Raw genomic sequence first — 18355 nt, 5'->3', positions numbered from 1 at the left:
CATCCCAGGAATCAGTCTGGTGAACCTTTGTTGCACTCCCTCTATGGCAAGTATATCCTTCCTTAGATAAGGGGATCAAAACTGTACAGCATGGCTTGTAATTTACCAAAATTCCCTGGATTCTGGGGAGGTCACATCAGATTGGAAAACTGCAAATGTAATGCCCCTATTTAAAAAAAAAAAGGAGGCAGACAAAAAGCAGGAAACTATAGACTAATTAGCCTAACATCTGTGGTTGGGAAAATGTTGGAGTCCATTATTAAAGAAGCAGTGGCAGGACATTTGGAAAAGCAAAATTCAGTCAGGCAGAGTCAGCATGGATTGATGAAGAGGAAGTCATGTTTGACAAATTTGCTAGAGTTCTTTGAGGAACTCTAACGAACAGGGTGAATAAAGGGGAACCAGTGGATGTGGTGTATTTGGGCTTCCAGAAGGCATTTAACAAGGAGAAACACATAAAAGGTTACTGCACAAGATAAAAGTTCACTGGGTTGGGGGTAATTTATTAGCATGGATAAAGGATTGGCTAAGTAACAAAAAACAGAGAGTCGGGATAAATGGTTCATTCTCAGGTTGGCAATCAGTAACCAGTGGGGTGTTGCAGGGATCAGTGCTGGGACCCCAACTATTTACAATCTATATTAACGACTTGGAGGAAGGGACAGAGTGTAACGTAGCCAAGTTTGCTGACGATACAAAGATGGGAGGAAAAGCAATGTGTGAGGAGGACACAAAAAATCTGCAAAAGAACAGACAGGCTAAGTGAGTGGGCAAAAATTTGGCAGATGGAGTATAATGTTGGGAAGTGTGAGGTCATGCACTTTGGCAGAAAAAAATAAAAGAGCAAGTTATTGTTTAACTGGAGAAAGATTGCAAAGTGCTGCAGTACAGCGGTACCTGGGGGTACTTGTGCTTGAAACACAAAAAGTTAGTATGCAGGTACACAGCAAGTGATCAGGAAGGCCAATGGAAGCTTGGCCTTTATTGCAAAGGGGATGGAATATAAAAGCTGGGAAGTCTTGCTACAGTTATACAGGGTATTGGTAAGGCCACACTTGAAATACTGCATGCAGTTTTGGTTTCCTTATTTACAAAAGGATATACTTGCTTTGGAGGCAGTTCAGAGAAGATTCACTAGGTTGATTCCTGGGATGAGGGGGTTGATTTATGAGGAAAGATTGAGTAGGTTGGGTCTCTACTCATTGGAATTCAGAAGAATGAGAGGTGATCTTATCGAAACGTATAAGATTATGAAGGGGCTTAACAAGGTGGATGCAGAGAGGAGGTTTCCAATGATAGGGGAGACTAGAACTAGAGGGCACGATCTTTGAATAAAGGGCCACCCATTTAAAACTGAGATGAGGAGAAATTTCTTCTCCGAGTGTTGTGGATCTCTGGAATTCGCTGCCTCAGAGAGGTGTGGAAGCTCGGACATTGAATAAATTTAAGACAGAAATAGACAGTTTCTTAAACGATAAAGGAATAAGGGATTATTATGGAGAGCAGGCAGGGAAGTGGACCCGAGTCCATGATCGGATCAGCCATGATCGTATTAAATGGTGGAGCAGGCTCGACGGGCCATATGGCCTACTCCTGTTCCTATTTCTTATGTTCTTATGTTCATTTAAGCCCAGGAAATGGTGTAGAGAACCACGAGACTGATTCCCAGCATCAGATGTCTAAAAGATATTTGAGCTCTTCAGCCGAGACCGAAAAGTAGATAAGATAGTAAAGATTGATCCAGAATATACTTCAAACTAAACCGTAAGAGGAGGACAAGAGGACACAAGTTTAAACTGGAGAAAGGCACATTTGGGACTGACAACAGGAAGTTCTTCACACACAGTAATCAACACATGGAATAGACAGGAGGCAAAACCTTGGAATAATTTAACCAACTGTCGTGAGGTGGGAGGGTGGAGATTTTAGGGTCTTTCTGGGTGGATTAGCTAAGATGGGTCCAACTTCCTACCATTTCCATAAATACGTGGAGAAAAAATTGCGGGGATTATGGGGAAAAGAACAGGGAAATGGGACTAACTGGATTGCTCTAACTGAAGAGCTGCCGCAGACTTGATGGGCTGGATAGCCCCCTTACATGCAGTACTATTCTATTCTATTTTTTAAAAATTCATTCATGGGTGTGGGCATCGCTGGCAAAGCCAGCATTTATTGCCCATCCCTAGTTGCCCTTGAAAAGGTAGTGGTGAGCCGCCTTCTTGAACCGCTGCAGTCCGTGTGGTGAAGGTGCTCCCAGTGCTGTTAGGGAGGGAGCTCCAGGATTTTGTCTCAGCGACGATGAAGGAACGGCGATGTGTGTCAAGTCAGGCTTGTGTGAGACTTGGAGGTGATGGTGTTCCCATGCACTGGCTGCCCTTGTCCTTCTTGGTGGTGGAGATCGTGGGTTTGGGAGGTGCTGTTGGAGGAGTGATGATCTTGTGATCATCTTGGGAACAGAGGGAACTGTGAAATAATTGGGATTCATTCTCAAGTCAGAAATATGTGATATGAGTCAGTCCATGAATGAGTATGACTATGTATTGCATTGCTTTCCCCTACTGGATGCTGTGTTTATGCAACCAGCAGACAGAATTTGAACATTCATTAAGTGATTAAAGGGGAAATGTTACTATCAACAGCAAGAAGAAACAGCTTTTAAATTTAAAAGTACTTTCCCCAGAAAACCTTCCTTAGAACATAGAAGGTTAAGGGGAAATTTAATAGAAGTGTTCAAAATCTTGAAGGGTTTTGTAGAATATCGAGAAACTGTTTCTAGTGATAACCAGATTTAAGGTGTTTGGCAAAAGAACCAAAGGTGACATGAGGGAGGTATGATCTGGAATGCACTGCCTAAAAGGTGGTAGAAGCAGATTCAATAGTAACTTTCAAAATGGATTCGGATAAATACTTGAAAAGGAAAAATTTGCAGGACTTTGGGGAAAGAGGGATTGGGACTAATTGGATAGCAATTTCAAAGAGCCAGCACAGGCATGATGGGCCGAATGGCCTCCTTCTGAGCTCTATGATTCTATTAAGTTACAGAATGTTTTGTTCCTGAAAGGATAACTGCAGACTCAGCAGGAACCCACTGAACTGGGACTGCAGTGAGATGCCATTTTGTGGTGGGATCAGCGTCCAGGCACAGGGAGGATGATAAACGAGTCTAATAGACGGATCTGAGGGATACGTTATCTGAGTGAGGGGGTCCAAGAGACTGCAGGTGACCACATATTCTTTTGCATATTTTCCTCAGAGCCTGCAAAGCACTTTAGATTAAAACTACTCCCTCCCCCTCCCACAATAATCATATTTTCCTTTGAACTATTGATTTTTATTCACCAGGAATATGAAGAGAGGAAGTTGCAAGTCCAGGGGTTACAAGAAGTGCAGAGGCTGTTTTCAATATTCTTTGCTATATTAACGTTGATGTGTCAAAACTCACGAGCTGCCCTTGCCCCGAATATTACTACTTTCAGGAGTAAACCACAAAAGTTGGTACGAATATTCTGCTCAATTGGAATATTGGCTGTTGGCCAGAGTATGGAAAAAAATGCAGTTTTGCCACTTAAATTCTGGGAAGTGGTGGAAGGGTCAAGGTGCAGTATCCCGAGTTCTACTGTTCGTGCACGATTTGACCAATTTCAAATAAATAACAAAACTGGTGATAAAGTGCAGTTGCCGCTCAAACAGAAAATGACGGATTACCCCCCCCAACTGTTAATCGGTCAGGATGTCCCCTGTACCAGTGCCCTGGCCAAATTCTCTCCAGACACACACAAACAGAACGAAAAAGTGTCCCAACCTCCACAGCACTCATTTTATTTGGATAATCATTTTAATGGATACTTGGGATTTCAGGCCAGCAATCTCATCCTTGATCTCAGATGCTGATTATAAATCACTTGCCCTTTGCTCTCATGATTAATGCAGTCAGTGTGATGAGGTGACTGTCTGCAATTGCTGCTGCGTTTCCTGGGTTTCCATCATTCTCCACATCACACTGACAGGACACAGCAACATCTCCATTGACTTCAACAATGGAACATAGGAAGCACTGGGTTTACCTGTTGTGAACTTTGAGGTAATACTTGCTGAGAAACTTCTTATGACAAGTCGCACACTCCACTGGTTCGCTCTGTTTGTTTGCCGGGTCTGAGGCCTTGAGCTTCTGTCTCTCCAGTCCCTGTGCGCTGTCGCCCAGCATGCCAGCCTTTCTCCGTTTCTTACAAATGTGCCTGGATGGAATGTAGTCATGGTCCATTTCGCCGCTGTCGTTCAAATCTTCCTCATCCTCTTCCTCCTCCACTTTGATGAGGCCCATATCCAATGCAGGGTTGCTGTTCCCATTGGTGCTCTCGTGACTGTTCTCCTCACTGCTGCCTCCTGGGTCAACTTCCTTGGCTTTCTCCACTTGTTTAGAAGTTTGGCTTCCGTGGACCGTCAAGGATTCTCTAGACCTTTTCTGAATAGCAAGGGATCTTATTTTATCTTTTTGGTTCTCAGTCAGCACGTTGAGTTTTTCTTTTTGGGTGTGTCGGTTGCTCCTTCGGCCAAGATTTCTGAACTCATATTTCGTGATTTGTCTCTCGAGAGCTCCAACTTCTCCTGTCTGTGTTGTGGTGTCTGTTGGTACCTTCGCAGGTCCGTCTTCAGCTGCTGCTTGGTTGCACGAGGTTTCCTTACTCCTTCTCTCATTGTCTGTGAACTTCTGCTGATAATAACGACAAGCCTGAATAGCATCAGGGATTGAAAGTTCCTCCGCTGCGATCAGCACCTTGGAGACGTTAGTCTGGGTCAACTGAAGCTCACCTGTGTATATAAAGTCAATCAGAAGGCCCAAGACACCAGTGCAACTATCAGGAAGGTTGACTTCAGCGGACGTGCCAGCTCCATAGATAACACGGAAGAAATTACTACAACAAGCCAGGATACTGCGGTGCGCATTTAAACAATGGCCGTCCAGGTCCAGAGTAACATCGCAAAATTTACCATCTTCCCGTTGTTTGTTCAAAGCATGAAGAATTTTCTTGCTGTGTTCAGAAAAATGGTCTTCCATATCTTAAAAAAAAAAGGACGGAGGCATTATTCCTCAAGCAATCTGTTAACACTGCCCCATCAAACACCCCCAGCGCAGGTACAGCATGAGTTACATGCAGAATAAAGCTCCCTCTACACTGTCCCACCAAACACTCCCAGGGAAGGTACAGCACAGGTTAGATAGAGAGTAAAGCTCCCTCTACACTGTCCCACCAAACACTCCCAGGGAAGGTACAGCACAGGTTAGATAGAGAGTAAAGCTCCCTCTACACTGTCCCATCAAACACTACCAGGGAAGGTACAGGACGGGTTATTTACAGAATAAAGCTCCCTCTACACTGTCCAATCAAACACTACCAGGGCAGGTACAGCACAGGTTAGATACAGAGTAAAGCTCCCTCTACACTGTCCCATCAAACACTCCCAGGGAAGGTACAGCACGGGTTATTTACAGAATAAAGCTCCCTCTACACTGTCCAATCAAACACTACCAGGGCAGGTACAGCACAGGTTAGATACAGAGTAAAGCTCCCTCTACACTGTCCCATCAAACACTCCCAGGGAAGGTACAGCACGGGTTAGATACAGAGTAAAGCTCCCTCTACACTGTCCCATCAAACACTCCCAGGGAAGGTACAGCATGGGTTAGATACAGAGTAAAGCTCCCTCTACACTGCCCCATTATGTCATGGCTCTAGGCTCAGAAGCACATCCATAATGCCCCAGCAGGTTCTTAGCCATTTCCTAGCCCAACCTCAGAAATTCTAAGAGATTTTACTGTTTTCTATTTCTAACATGGTTAAATTACAGTGGCAGCTCATTTCAGCAATGTCACAAAGCCAGTCTTCAGTTTCAAACAGGAAAAATTCCTTTTACTGTGTTTTTGAAGACAAAAGAGATATTATATACACCGAAGGATACTTATAAACACAAAAGTAAGGATTTCAATTTATTGCAAATAAATGTAATTCTTTGTCTCACAATTGTTGAATCACCCTAAAGAACAGACAATGCACTGCACAAGACTACTTTACACCAGTTACCACACTGTGCACAATCCAAGTTTGCACCAATTGCCACACTGTACAATTGAGGGCAATTTAGCAACAGACTGCCAATATTCAGAAGCGGAGCATTAAGCCCCAGATAATTGGGGAACAGTTTATGGTTAGCTCAGAACTCAGTAATTGGGATGAATGGGAAGGGTTTTGGTCGATTGAGATTCTATACAATGTGTTTGGTCCAATGCGACTATATGCAATTGGAATAAATAGAAAAAGGGTTTAGTCCATTGGGATTCTGCGTAGTGGGAGTGCTCAATGCGATTCTCTGCTTGGATCAGCTGTGAACTTAAATGGAGTTGACTATACAAACACAGGCTTCCCTCGGCACTGCCTTTGGTTTTACTCCCTTGGTGTCTGCCATGGTTGTGTAGTAGCACTCTCGCCCGAGTCAGAAGGTTGTGGGTTCAAGTCCCATACCAGAGATTTGATCAAAAAAATCTAAGCTGACATTCTGTGTGCAGTGCCGAGGGAATGCTACACTGTCGGGGGTGCCGTCAAACCGAGGCCCCCTCTGCTCTCTCAGGTGGACATAAAAGATCCCATGAAGAGCAGGGAGTTCTCCCCGGTGTCCAAGCCAACATTTATCCCTCAACCTCAATAAAACAGATTACCTGGTCATTATCACATTGCTGTTTGTGGGAGCTTGCTGAGCACAAATTGGCTGCTGCGTTTCCTACATTACAACAGTGACTACACTTTAAAAGTACTTGATTGGCTGTAAAGCGCTTTGGGACATCCTGAAGTTGTGAAAGACACTGTAGAAATACAAATCTTTCTTTTTTGAGAACTCCGTCATGTCTTTGTTCATTGCACACAAACCTATAGCATTGGTTACTGCAGTTATGCACAAGATATAATTGATGTTTGTTTTAGTCTCATCCCGAGATATCCCAATGTGCGACACCAAGTACTTAGCTGCTAAATTCCCAAGAGTCTAGCTTGCCCTCTCTCCCACACGTTGCTGCGGGGTATTATGAATCAGCAATCCATAAATTGTAATTAATGATGGTGACGCATTGAATTCAGGATTAAAAGCACCTTACTTTATTACAGGATCTAATTCAGGCTGTCCAAAGTTTCTGTGGCTGTACATGTGTATTTTCCCCACATAAGGTTTAACTTTAAAAACAGAATGGGTTGACAATGTATTTAAATATACCGATCTAGCAACTGTACAAAATTCAAGTGGTACTAAGAGTTATTTCCACCACTTCTCCATCCACAAAAAGTGTGGTGTCCATCACACTTTGTTACAGATACACAAAATCTCGAGAGCAAAAATGTTAAAATCATCACCAATAGAACAAGGAGTGGTCAGGAGAATTTAGGATCTGGAATGCCCAATCACAAACAGTGCTGGAAGCAGAATCCATTCCAGCTTTTAAAAGGGCAGTGGCTAAATATTTGAAAAAGAAAAATTCAAATGGGACCAGGTGGCTTGCTCTTTAAGAGGCAGCTCAGGCACAACAGACCTCTTTCTGAAGCTATAAAATTCTAGAATGTTATAATCTTTCTGAATACAAGGAGAAAGAAAGCAGGTGTCGACCAGGAGCCTAAAACTTGCAGCAATTACTTCTGTCCCCTGACTTAGACATTTTAAAATTAAACTACAATTCCCAGGATTTAGCACAGTGGACTTAAAGAAACAAATCAGAATCGCACTCTAGAACCAGAACCACTTTTAAGTGTCTCTCTCGAGGGGGCCTGCTCTTCCTTATAATATTTCCATACATACAGCACCCTGTTCCATCAAAACATCTCCAAGTGCTTCACGCATCAAATTTATTTTGCCCGGGGCGGCAGTGTCGGAGTCAGGGAACGGCAAGGTCAGAGTTGAGGAGCCCAGCAGTGAGGCAGAGGCCCCCAGGAGCAACGCGGTGTATAACAGCAGGGTCGGGGCCCAGGGAAGGTGCAGCACAGGCCAGCCCACACTGCGATCTATGGACAGTAGGAGTATGTATGCATACTAGGTCCGTGCAGCAGAGTTTGGTCTCCAGTTGTCTTGGTTAACCCTTGCCACTGGACCAAAGCCTTGCTCTGTCAGGCCCGTGTGGTGGCTGGTGTACAACGGCCACGCCACATTAAAAGAATTCACACGCAGGCATCTTCCACCCTTCAGGATATAGTTTGGGACCTAGAATATCAGGTCCCTCATTGAACACCTGTGAACTCATCCTTTTTGGTGTGGAAGCAGGTCATCCTGGACACGGGAGACTGCCTAACACTTACTTTGCAGAGTATAGCAAGTGTTACGTAGGCAAATGTGGTACCCGTTCTGTGCCAGCAACATCCAATGAATAACCAGTTAGTCTTGTTTTTGGCGGTGTTAGCTGAAGGAGGAATGGTGGCCAGAGCACTGGGAGAACTCTAAGCTCTTCTTCAAAACAGCACTTGGACTGTAAACCGGTCTGGGTGGTGGAAATTGAGCCAAGGGGGAATAGGAGTGATCGCTCCCAGGCTGTATCAATGCTACTATGAAACTAGCCCACCATATGCCCAGGTGTAATCCCCCCTCCCAATGACTGATACTGGAATTAATGGAGAGAAGGAATCAAACCTCTGATTCCTGGGGTCATCACTACTTCACTGCCATAGATTGCTTACTCAATAACATTTTGTACAGCAACTTTAAACCTGGACTATAGCTCAAATATAAACAAATCACAATCTTTCTTTCCTGTTCCTCCACTGAACGTGTTTCAGTACAGTTCCAAGCTGCCAGCTGACTTCCAGGACCTCGTCCGATTGCCAATTCTTAATGAGTTACCCTAGACAGTGGCTATTTGACTACAGGAGTCGTCACAACCGAGCCCAGTCCAATTGTCATCAGACATCCACAAACATGAACTTTCCAGCAGCAGCAGTTACTGGACAGCTACCAGCAGTGGGAATGCTGACTGATTTTCCCACTCCCTAGCCCAGAGCCCAATTCTAGCATCCATACTGCGTGCTGGCTGCGATCAGCTGACGCATCACAGTCAAGGGGCTCAATCCTGGGAGCTTTTGGTCTGTTTTGCAAATCAATGCTGTTTTTGCCAACTGATTGGAGAGTTCAGCTCCACAACCATTTTTAGCCAGAATATCACTGGTGTTTTTTCTTTTGTCTTGCTTCACTTTTGTATCAAACTACAACATTTATATAGAGTCTTTAATGTAGAAAACATTCCAATGTGCTTCACAGAAAGGGATGAACAAAATAGATAAATGATTGGACTCTGAGCCGAGGAGGGAGAGTTAGAAGAGGCGACTAAATGGTTTTTAATGGGGAAAAAGAGAAGAGAAGCAAAAAGGTTTAGGGATGGCGTTCCAGAGAGCAGGACTAATGTGGCTGAAGACCTGTTATCGCTGGGGAAAAGGGAGAAGGCGATGTACAAAAAGAGAACATAAGGGTTCAGGAGGAGATACAAGCGTGAATAAGACTGAAGGGATAGGGCGTGGTGAAGCCCTGGAGAGATTTGAAGATGAGGGCAAAGATTTTAATTTCAATGTATTGGAGACACAGAGCCAGTGTAGGTGATCAAGGGCAGGAGTGATGGATAAATCCGAGAATAACCAACAATATGACTGCACTGTAGTGCAAGAGTATCATATCACAGTGGATTCAGCATCCTTCCCCTCCAAATAACCTACAGAATAAACTATTATATTGTCTCAATTTAGCTACACAGATAGAAAATCAGGGCATTGTGGGGTGAAGACACGTATAAAATGAATTTAAAATTGGCTCTGCATAATTCACTTGTTATTCAGGCACACACACTTTACATCCAGTGCCACTTAGTACTTGGCTTTTCAGTAACTCACCAAGTCAGCCTGTTTTTTTTTTAAAAAGGCCTATTTAGGCCAAAATAATTTTAATCAGAAATCTGTACAATAAAACATGTCAGCGAACAGTTAGGAAGCTCAGCATTACACAACATGCATGCAGTCAATCGGTCAGTGACAGACCCTTTGGAAGGAGGAGGAGGAGGTGAAGACCCATTTCCCTCCATTACCGAATAAACCTTCTCAAAGCGGCATAGGTTACAAGCAGGAGGGCTGCTGACTGATGGTGAAAATGATGCATTTTAGGCTTTCCTACCTGGAGGCTGATGGTTCCTGACCACCACAGGAGCTGAATGCAATGTGAACGATGCCTTCAGTGGAAAAAAAATGCTTTAAACCTTCCAAGCAGCTGTCAAGTGAAACTTTGAAACTGAGCATGCGCGGCCTGCTGTCCGCCGCACGCTGCGCATGTGCACGAGCGCCGCGCCGGGAGTTGTAGTCCTCTGGCCGCGGCATGTGCGGGTTCGCCCTCCTCCCCCACCGTCTGCCTGCCGCTTCCCCTGTACGTTCCCCTGCCTCCTGCCAGGGTTTCTCGCCTCCGGCTAGCTGTCTGCCCCAATACCTTTCGCTCTCCACCAGGCCCCCTTGTCTGTTGAAGCGCGGCCTCCGGCGGTCAAACTGCGCGGCAGCATCGCAAAATGGCGACCGAGATTCTCACGCTGGTCACGCGCCGTCTCCGAGACTCTCGGCCACCATCTTGATTCAGTTGGTAACCATGGAGACGATTGGCATGGGCCAGAGCACCACAACTTTACCAAGGAAGTGCTAATATCTCGTTTTGGTGTGCACTGATGTTTCTCAATCAGAAACTCAACAGAATTCCATATTATTGGATGCGTTAGCAATGGGTTTGAACATAAGAAATAGGAGAAGACGGTTGAGGAGGTTTCTAGCGACAACTTTCCCAGTGGCTGATAACAGGGAGATTCTTCTGTAGTTGCCACAGTCGGACTTGTCCCTTCTTTTAATGATGGTCACAATCACTGCATCTCTGAGATCTCCCGGCATGCTCTCCTCCCTCCAGATGAGGGAGATGAGGTTTGCGCCAACAGTATACTTCAGTGCCTCAGCGGGGATTCCATCCGCTCCCGTAGCCTTGTTGTTCTTAAGCTGCCTTATGGCTTTTTCTACCTCGTGCAGGGCTGAAGTTTTACCGAGGTGGTGGCGGGTAGCATGCTTCGGGATGGAGTCGAGGACACTGGGGCGGAGCCTTGGGTGTTTGGGCCATAGGAGGTCTTGACTGTGGTGAAGAATCCTTGCACTTCATGGCTGTCGGCCAGCTGCTGTATTTCCTGTGCTTTCTCCATCCACCATCTGTTCTTTAGGTCCCGAGTTTTTTGTTGGACCTCAGCCTTAAGCCGTCTGTAATGCTGCCTTACTGCTCCCGAGTTGGGTTGTTGTTTAAGGCTCAGAAATGCCTTGCGCTTGTGATCTATTAGCTCTTGGATCTCCTGGTCATTCTCATGAAACCAGTCCTGGTGTTTCCTGGTTGAGTGACCAAGCGCTGGAGTGGAACTAAACTAAACTACAGTGGGAACCTGTTCAACCTTCGTCGTCTCCAGGTTAGGTCCACAACCACCCCAACCTCTGTCGTCGAGCTACAATACGTGGACGACGCCTGCATCTGCGCTGAACTCCAAGTCATAGTTAACGTATTCACTGAGGCGTACGAAAGCATAGGCCTTACACTAAATATCTGTAAGACAAAGGTCCTCCACTAATCCGTCTCCGCCGCACAGCACTGCCCCCGCCCCACCCCACCCCTGTCATCAAGATCCACGGCGCGGCCCTGGACAACGTGGACCATTTCCCATACCTCGGGAGCCTATTATCAACAAGAGCAGACATTGATAACAAGATTCAACATCGCCTCCAGTGCAGTCTTCGGCCGTCTGAGGAAAAGAGTGTTTGAAGACCAACCAGTCCCTCAAGTCTGGCACCAAGCTCATGGTCTACAGGGCTGTAGTAATACCCGCCCTCCTGTATGGCTCAGAGACATGGACAATGTAGATAGACACCTCAAATTGCTGGAGAAATATCAATGATGTCTCTGCAAGATCCTGCCAATCCCCTGGGAGGACAGACGCACCAACGTTAGCGTCCTCGACCAGGCCAACATCCCCAGCATTGAAGCACTGACCACACCTGATCAGCACTGCTGGGCAGGCCACCTTGTTTGCATGCCAGACACGAGACTCCCAAAGCAAGCGCTCTACTCGGAACTCCTTCACGGCAAACAAGCCAAAGGTGGGCAGAGGAAACGTTACAGGGCACCCTCAAAGCCTCCCTGATAAAGTGCAGCATCCCCACTGACACCTGGGAATCCCTGGCCAAAGATCATCCTAAGTGGAGGAAGTGCATCCGGGAGGGCGCTGAGCACCTCGAGTCTCATTGCAGAAATCAAACGCAGGCAGCGGAAAGAGCATGCGGCAAACCAGTCCCACCGACCCTTTCCCTCAATGACTATCTGTCTCATCTGTGACAGGGACTGTGGTTCTCGTATTGGACTGTTCAGTCACCTAAGGACTCATTTTTAAGAGTGGAAGCAAGTCTTCCTCGACTCCGAGGGACTGCCTATGATGATGCTGGATAAGAAATAGGAGCAGGAATAGGCTATTTGGCCTCTCGAGCCTGCTCCGCCATTCAATACAATCATGGACTCAGCTCCACTTCCCTGTCCGGTCCCCATAACCCTTTACTCGCTTATCACTCAAAAATCTGTCCCTCTCCGCCTTAAATATATTCAATGACCTAGCCTCCACAGCTCTCTGGAGCAGAGAATGCCACAGATTTACAACCCTCCGAGAGAAGAAATTTCTCCTCATCTCAGTTTTAAATGGGCGGCCCCTTATTCTAAGACTATGTCCCCTAGTTTTAGTTTCCCCTATGAGTGGAAATATCCTCCCTGCATCCACCTTGTCGAGCCCCCTCATTATCTTATAAGTTTCAATAAGATCACCTCTCATTCTTTTGAACTCCAATGTGTATAGGCCCAACCTACTCAACCTGTCCTCATAAGTTAACCCTCTTATCTCCGGAATCAACCTAGTGAACCTTCTCTGAACAGCCTCCAATGCAAGTATATCCTTTCTTAAATACGGAGACCAAAATTGTACGCAGTACTCCAGGTGTGGCCTCACCAGTACCCTGTTCAACTGTAGCAGGACCTCTCTGCTTTTATGCTTCATCCCCCATGCAATAAAGGCCAATATTCCATTTGCCTTCTTGATTACTTGCTGTACCTGCATACTAACTTTGTGTCTCATGCACAAGGGGGACCCCCAGGTCTCTCTGCACTGCAGCACTTTGCAATTTTTCTCCATTTAAATTATAATTTGCTTTTCTAATATTTCTGCCAAAGTGGATAACCTCACATTTTCCCACATTATACTCCATCTGCCAAATTTTTGCCCACTCACTTAGCCTGTCTATATCCCTTTGCAGATGTTTTGTGTCCTCTTCACAATTTGCTTTCCCATCCATTTTTGCATCATCAGCAAACTTGGCTACATTACACTGAGTCCCTTCATCCAAGTCATTAATATAGATTGTAAATAGTTGAGGACCCAGCACAGATCCCTGCGGCACCCCCCTAGTCACTGTTTGCCAATCAGAAAATGACCCATTTATCCCGATTCTCTGTTTTCTGTTAGTTAGCCAATCCTCTATCCATGCTAATATATTACCCCCAACCCCGTGAGCTTTTATCTTGTGCAGTAACCTCTTATGTGGCACCTTAACGAATGCCTTCTGGAAATCCAAATACACCACATCCACTGGTTCCCCCTTATCCAGCCTGCTCGTTACATCCTTAAAGAACTCCAGCAAATTTTTCAAACATGATTTCCCTTTCATAAAACCATGCGGACTCTGCTTGATTGAATCATGCTTTTCCAAATGTCCCGCTATTGCTTCCTTAATAATGGACTCCAGCATTTTCCCAATGACAGATGTTAGGCTAACTGGTCTATAGTTTCCTGCTTTTTGTCTGCCTCCTTTTTCAAATAGGGGTGTTACATTTGCAGTTTTTCAAACTGCTGGGACCACCCCAGAATCTAGGGAATTTTGGTAGATTACAACCAATGCATCCACTATCTCTGCAGCCATGAGGTCACCATTTTTGTGCCTCCATGCAATAGCCAGCTGGTCAAACTGGGGAGTGAAAACCAGAATTGACTGGAGATTCGACTCACGGCCCACCGGGGGCTCGACTCACGGCCCACCGGGGCTCGACTCACAGGCCCACTGGGGGCTCGACTCACAGGCCCACCGGGGGCTCGACTCACTGGCCCACCGGGGGCTCGACTCACTGGCCCACCGGGGGCTCGACTCACTGGCCCACCGGGGCTCGACTCACAGGCCCACCGGGGGCTCGACTCACAGGCCCACCGGGGGCTCGACTCACAGGCCCACCGGGGGCTCGACTCACTGGCCCACCGGGGGCTCGACTCACTGGCCCACCGGGGGCTCGACTCACTGGCCCACCGGGGGCTCGACTCACTGGCCCACCGGGGGCTCGACTCACTGGCCCACCGGGGCTCGACTCACCGGCCCACCGGGGGCTCGACTCACGGCCCACCGGGGGCTCGACTCACAGGCCCACCGGGGGCTCGGCTCACGGCCCACCGGGGGCTCGACTCACAGGCCCACCGGGGGCTCAGCTCACGGCCCACTGGGGCTCGACTCACAGGCCCACTGGGGCTCGACTCACAGGCCCACTGGGGCTCGACTCACAGGCCCACTGGGGCTCAACTCACAGGCCCACTGGGGCTCGACTCACAGGCCCACCGGGGGCTCGACTCACAGGCCCACCGGGGGCTCGACTCACAGGCCCACCGGGGGCTCGACTCACAGGCCCACCGGGGCTCGACTCACAGGCCCACCGGGAGCTCGACTCACAGGCCCACCGGGGGCTCGACTCACCGGCCCACCGGGGGCTCGACTCACCGGCCCACCGGGGGCTCGACTCACCGGCCCACTGGGGCTCGACTCACCGGCCCACCGGGGGCTTGGCTCACGGCCCCTCACGGCCCACTGGGGCTCGACTCACGGCCCACCGGGGGTTGCACACCAAAGCATTCTGAGCAGTAATATGGCAATTCAGAAAAGTCCTTATCGCTCCCTATGAAGATGATCCTCTCACACAAAGAAACAAGCTAAGAAGCCTACGGTTCTTCAATCAACTACCAGAGAGAGACATGGTCGTCACCAATACCCTTCAGAGCCACCATCATAAAGGTAAAAACCTTATCTACAATCTTGTATCTCCCCTCAATATTCTCCCCAGGCATTTCAAACCCAGCACTTTGTGAAGTAGCAAACATTATTCTCCAGTACTGTAAAGAAAGAGATAATTTGCATTTATATAGCGCCTTTCATGGCCTCAGGACATTCCAAAGCGCTTTTTAGCCAATGATGTATTTTTAAAGTGTACCCATTGTTGTAATGTAGGAAACGTTGCAGCCAATTTGTGTTCACCAAGGTCCCACAGACAGCAATGTGATAATGACCAGATAATCTATTTTAGTGATGCTGGTTGAGGGAAAAATACGTCTCATCCAAAAGACAGCACCTCCGACAGTGCAGCACTCTCTCAGTATTGCACTAGTGTGTCAGCTTAAATTATGAGCTCAAGTCCTAGAGTGGGACTTTAACTCCCAACCTCCTGACTCAGAGCAAGAGTGCTACCCACTGAGCCACAGCTGACACCTAGAACTGACTAACATTAGGCTTCTTGTTCTGCACTGTCCCCCTTCCACTACTGGCGGTAACTCATTCAGCCCTTACAGGATTCAACTGTCACTGGAGCTCCCTTACCAGTTCCCTCCATACTATAAGAACTCCCTCATAATGCTTCTTTTTGCTTGTGCTTTGAAACTGCTACCCTAACCCTTCCAACTTTTTCCTTATGCTCTGCGGCCACTGTTTCATTTCCTGCTTAATGTTAAACACTTTTGATGTTTTCCTGCACAAGGGTAGGATTTAAAAGACGTTTCTCAGACTGGCAGAAAGTGAGAAGTGATGTCCGGCAGGGATCCATGCTGGGACAACTGTTGTTCACCATAAACATAAATGATTTGGACTCAGAAATTGCAGGTTTGGTGTCAGAATTTGCAGATGATACCAAATTGTGGGGTATAGCTAATAATGTGGAGGACTGCACCAAAGTACAGGCTTGCAGAGTGGACAGATAAAATGCAAATTAAATTCAATATAACAAAGTGTGACGTGGTTTATCTTGGTAGGACAAATAAAGAAGCCACTTATTCTTTGGAAGGCAAGAAACGAAATGGGAGAGATGAACAAAGATATCTGGGAATACAGATACATAAATAACTAAAAGTTGCTGCACAAATTGATAAGACCATAAGAAATAGGAGCAGGAGTAGGCCTTTTGGCCTCTCGAGCCTGCTCTGCCATTCAATAAGATCATGGCTGATCTTCTACCTCAACTCCACTTTCCTGCACCATTTCCATATACCTTGATTCCCTTGGTATCAAAAATCTCTGTCTTGAATATACTCAATGACTGAGAGTTCACAGCTCTTCGGGGTAGAGAATTCCAAAGATTCACAACCTTCTGAGTGAAGAAATTTCTCCTCATCTCAGACCTAATGGCTGACCCCTTATTCTGAGACTGTGACCCCTACTTCTAGATTCCCCAGCTCGGGGAAACATCCTCCCAGCGTCTACCCTGTCAAGCTCTGTCAGAATTTTAAGTTTCAATGAGATCACCTCTCATTCTTCTAAACTCTAGGGAATATAGACCTAGTCTACTCAATCTATCCTCATAGGACAATTCCCTCATCCCAGGAATCAGTCTAGTGAACTTTTGTTGCTCTCCCTCTAAGATAAGTATATCCTTCCTTGGGACTCAATACCAAAACTGTACACAGTACTCCACGTGTGGTTTCACCAATGCCCTGTACAATTGCAGTAAGACTTCTTTACTCTTGTACTCCAATCTCTTTGCAATAAAGGCTAACATACCATTTGCTTTCCTTATTGCTTGTACCTGCATGTTAATTATCTGTGATTCGTGCACAAGGACACCCAGGTCCCTCTAAATACCAACACTCCCCAGTCTCTCACCATTTAAAAAATATTATTTTATATTTTTCCTACCAAAATGGATAACTACACACTGCTCCACATTATATTCCATCTGCCATGTTCTTTCCCATTCACTTAACCTGACAATATCTCTTTGTAGCCCCTTTGCGTCCTCCTAACAGCTTACTTTCCCAACTAACCTTATACCGTCAGCAAACTTGGATACATTACACTCAGTCCCTTCATGTAAGTCACTTATATAAATTACTCTATAAATAGTTGAGGCCCAAGCACTGATCCTTGCGATACCCCACTAGTTACAGCCTGCCAATCCAAAAATAATCCATTAATTCCTACTCTTTGTTTTCTGTCCGATAAACAATCCTCAATCCATGCTAATTACCCCCAATCCATGAGCCTTAGTTTTGTGTAATACCTCTTGTGTGGCACCTTATCGAATGCTTTTTGAAAATCGAAATACACTGGTTCCCCCTTATCGACCCTTCTAATTACAACCTCAAAAAACTCTAATGGATTTGTCAAACATGCTTTAGAATCATAGAATCATAGAATGGTTACAGTACAGAAGGCCATTCGAGCCTGTGCCAGCATTTTCCTTTCAGAAATCTGTGTTGACTCTGCCCAATCATATGATGATTTTCTAAGTGCCCTGTTACCAAGTCTCTAATAATAGATTCTAGCATTTTCCCTACTACTGATGTTAGGCTAACTGGACTATAGTTCCCTGTTTTCTCTTGCCCTCCTTTCTTGAATAGTGGGGTTACGTTTGCCAGCTTGCAATCCACGGAGACCATTCTAGAATCTAGGGAATTCTGGAAGATCAAAACCAATTGAATCATTGCAGCACAGAAAGAGACCATTCAGCCCATCGTGTCTGCACCACTCAAAAAAGAGCTATCCAGTATAAACCCAGTTTCCAGTTCTTGGTCCATAGCCTTGTAGGTTATGGCACTTCAAGTGCATATCCAAGTACTTTTTAAATGCGATGAGGGTTTCTGCCTCTACCGCCCTTTCAGGCAGTGAGTTCCAGACCCCCACCACCCTCTGGGTGAAAAAGTTCTCCTCAAATCCTCTCTAATCCTTCTACCAATTACTTTAAATTTATGCACCCTGGTTATTGACCTCTCTGCTAAGGTGAATGGGTCCTTCCTATCCACTCTATCTATGGTCCTCAAAATGTTATACACCTCAATTAAATCTCCCCTCAGCCTCCTCCGCTGCAAAGGAAACAACCCCAGCCTATCCAATCTTTACTCATAGCTTAAAATTCCCCAGTCTTGGCAACATCATCGTAAATCACCTCTGTAGCCTCTCTAGTGCAATCACATCTTTCTCACCATCTCTGTAGCAACCTC

General features: G+C 46.2%; 1 protein-coding gene across 5 annotated transcripts in view; it reads right to left on the bottom strand.

Annotated features, from left to right (window-relative positions):
- LOC139228914 (telomere zinc finger-associated protein-like) overlaps positions 1 to 18355 on the bottom strand; it is a 40343-nt gene that overhangs the window by 21183 nt on the left and 805 nt on the right. For 2 of the 5 annotated variants that reach the window (XM_070860425.1, XM_070860429.1), the window contains exons 1-2: positions 10183 to 10437; positions 4065 to 5058 (exon numbers count right to left, since the gene is read on the bottom strand). In XM_070860425.1, the coding sequence (XP_070716526.1) occupies positions 4065 to 5056 (992 nt within the window). In that variant the 5' untranslated portion in view covers positions 5057 to 5058; positions 10183 to 10437. Of the gene's footprint in view, positions 1 to 4064; positions 5059 to 10182; positions 10438 to 10488; positions 10515 to 18355 lie in introns of those variants that run through there. The other 3 variants (XM_070860427.1, XM_070860426.1, XM_070860428.1) reach the window with 2 other exon arrangements.

Source organism: Pristiophorus japonicus, chromosome 18 (assembly GCF_044704955.1).
Source record: "Pristiophorus japonicus isolate sPriJap1 chromosome 18, sPriJap1.hap1, whole genome shotgun sequence".
Lineage (NCBI taxonomy): Eukaryota > Metazoa > Chordata > Chondrichthyes > Pristiophoridae > Pristiophorus > Pristiophorus japonicus.
Note: the sequence above shows the minus strand (reverse complement) of the source record. Positions and strands in the feature narration are given on the sequence as shown.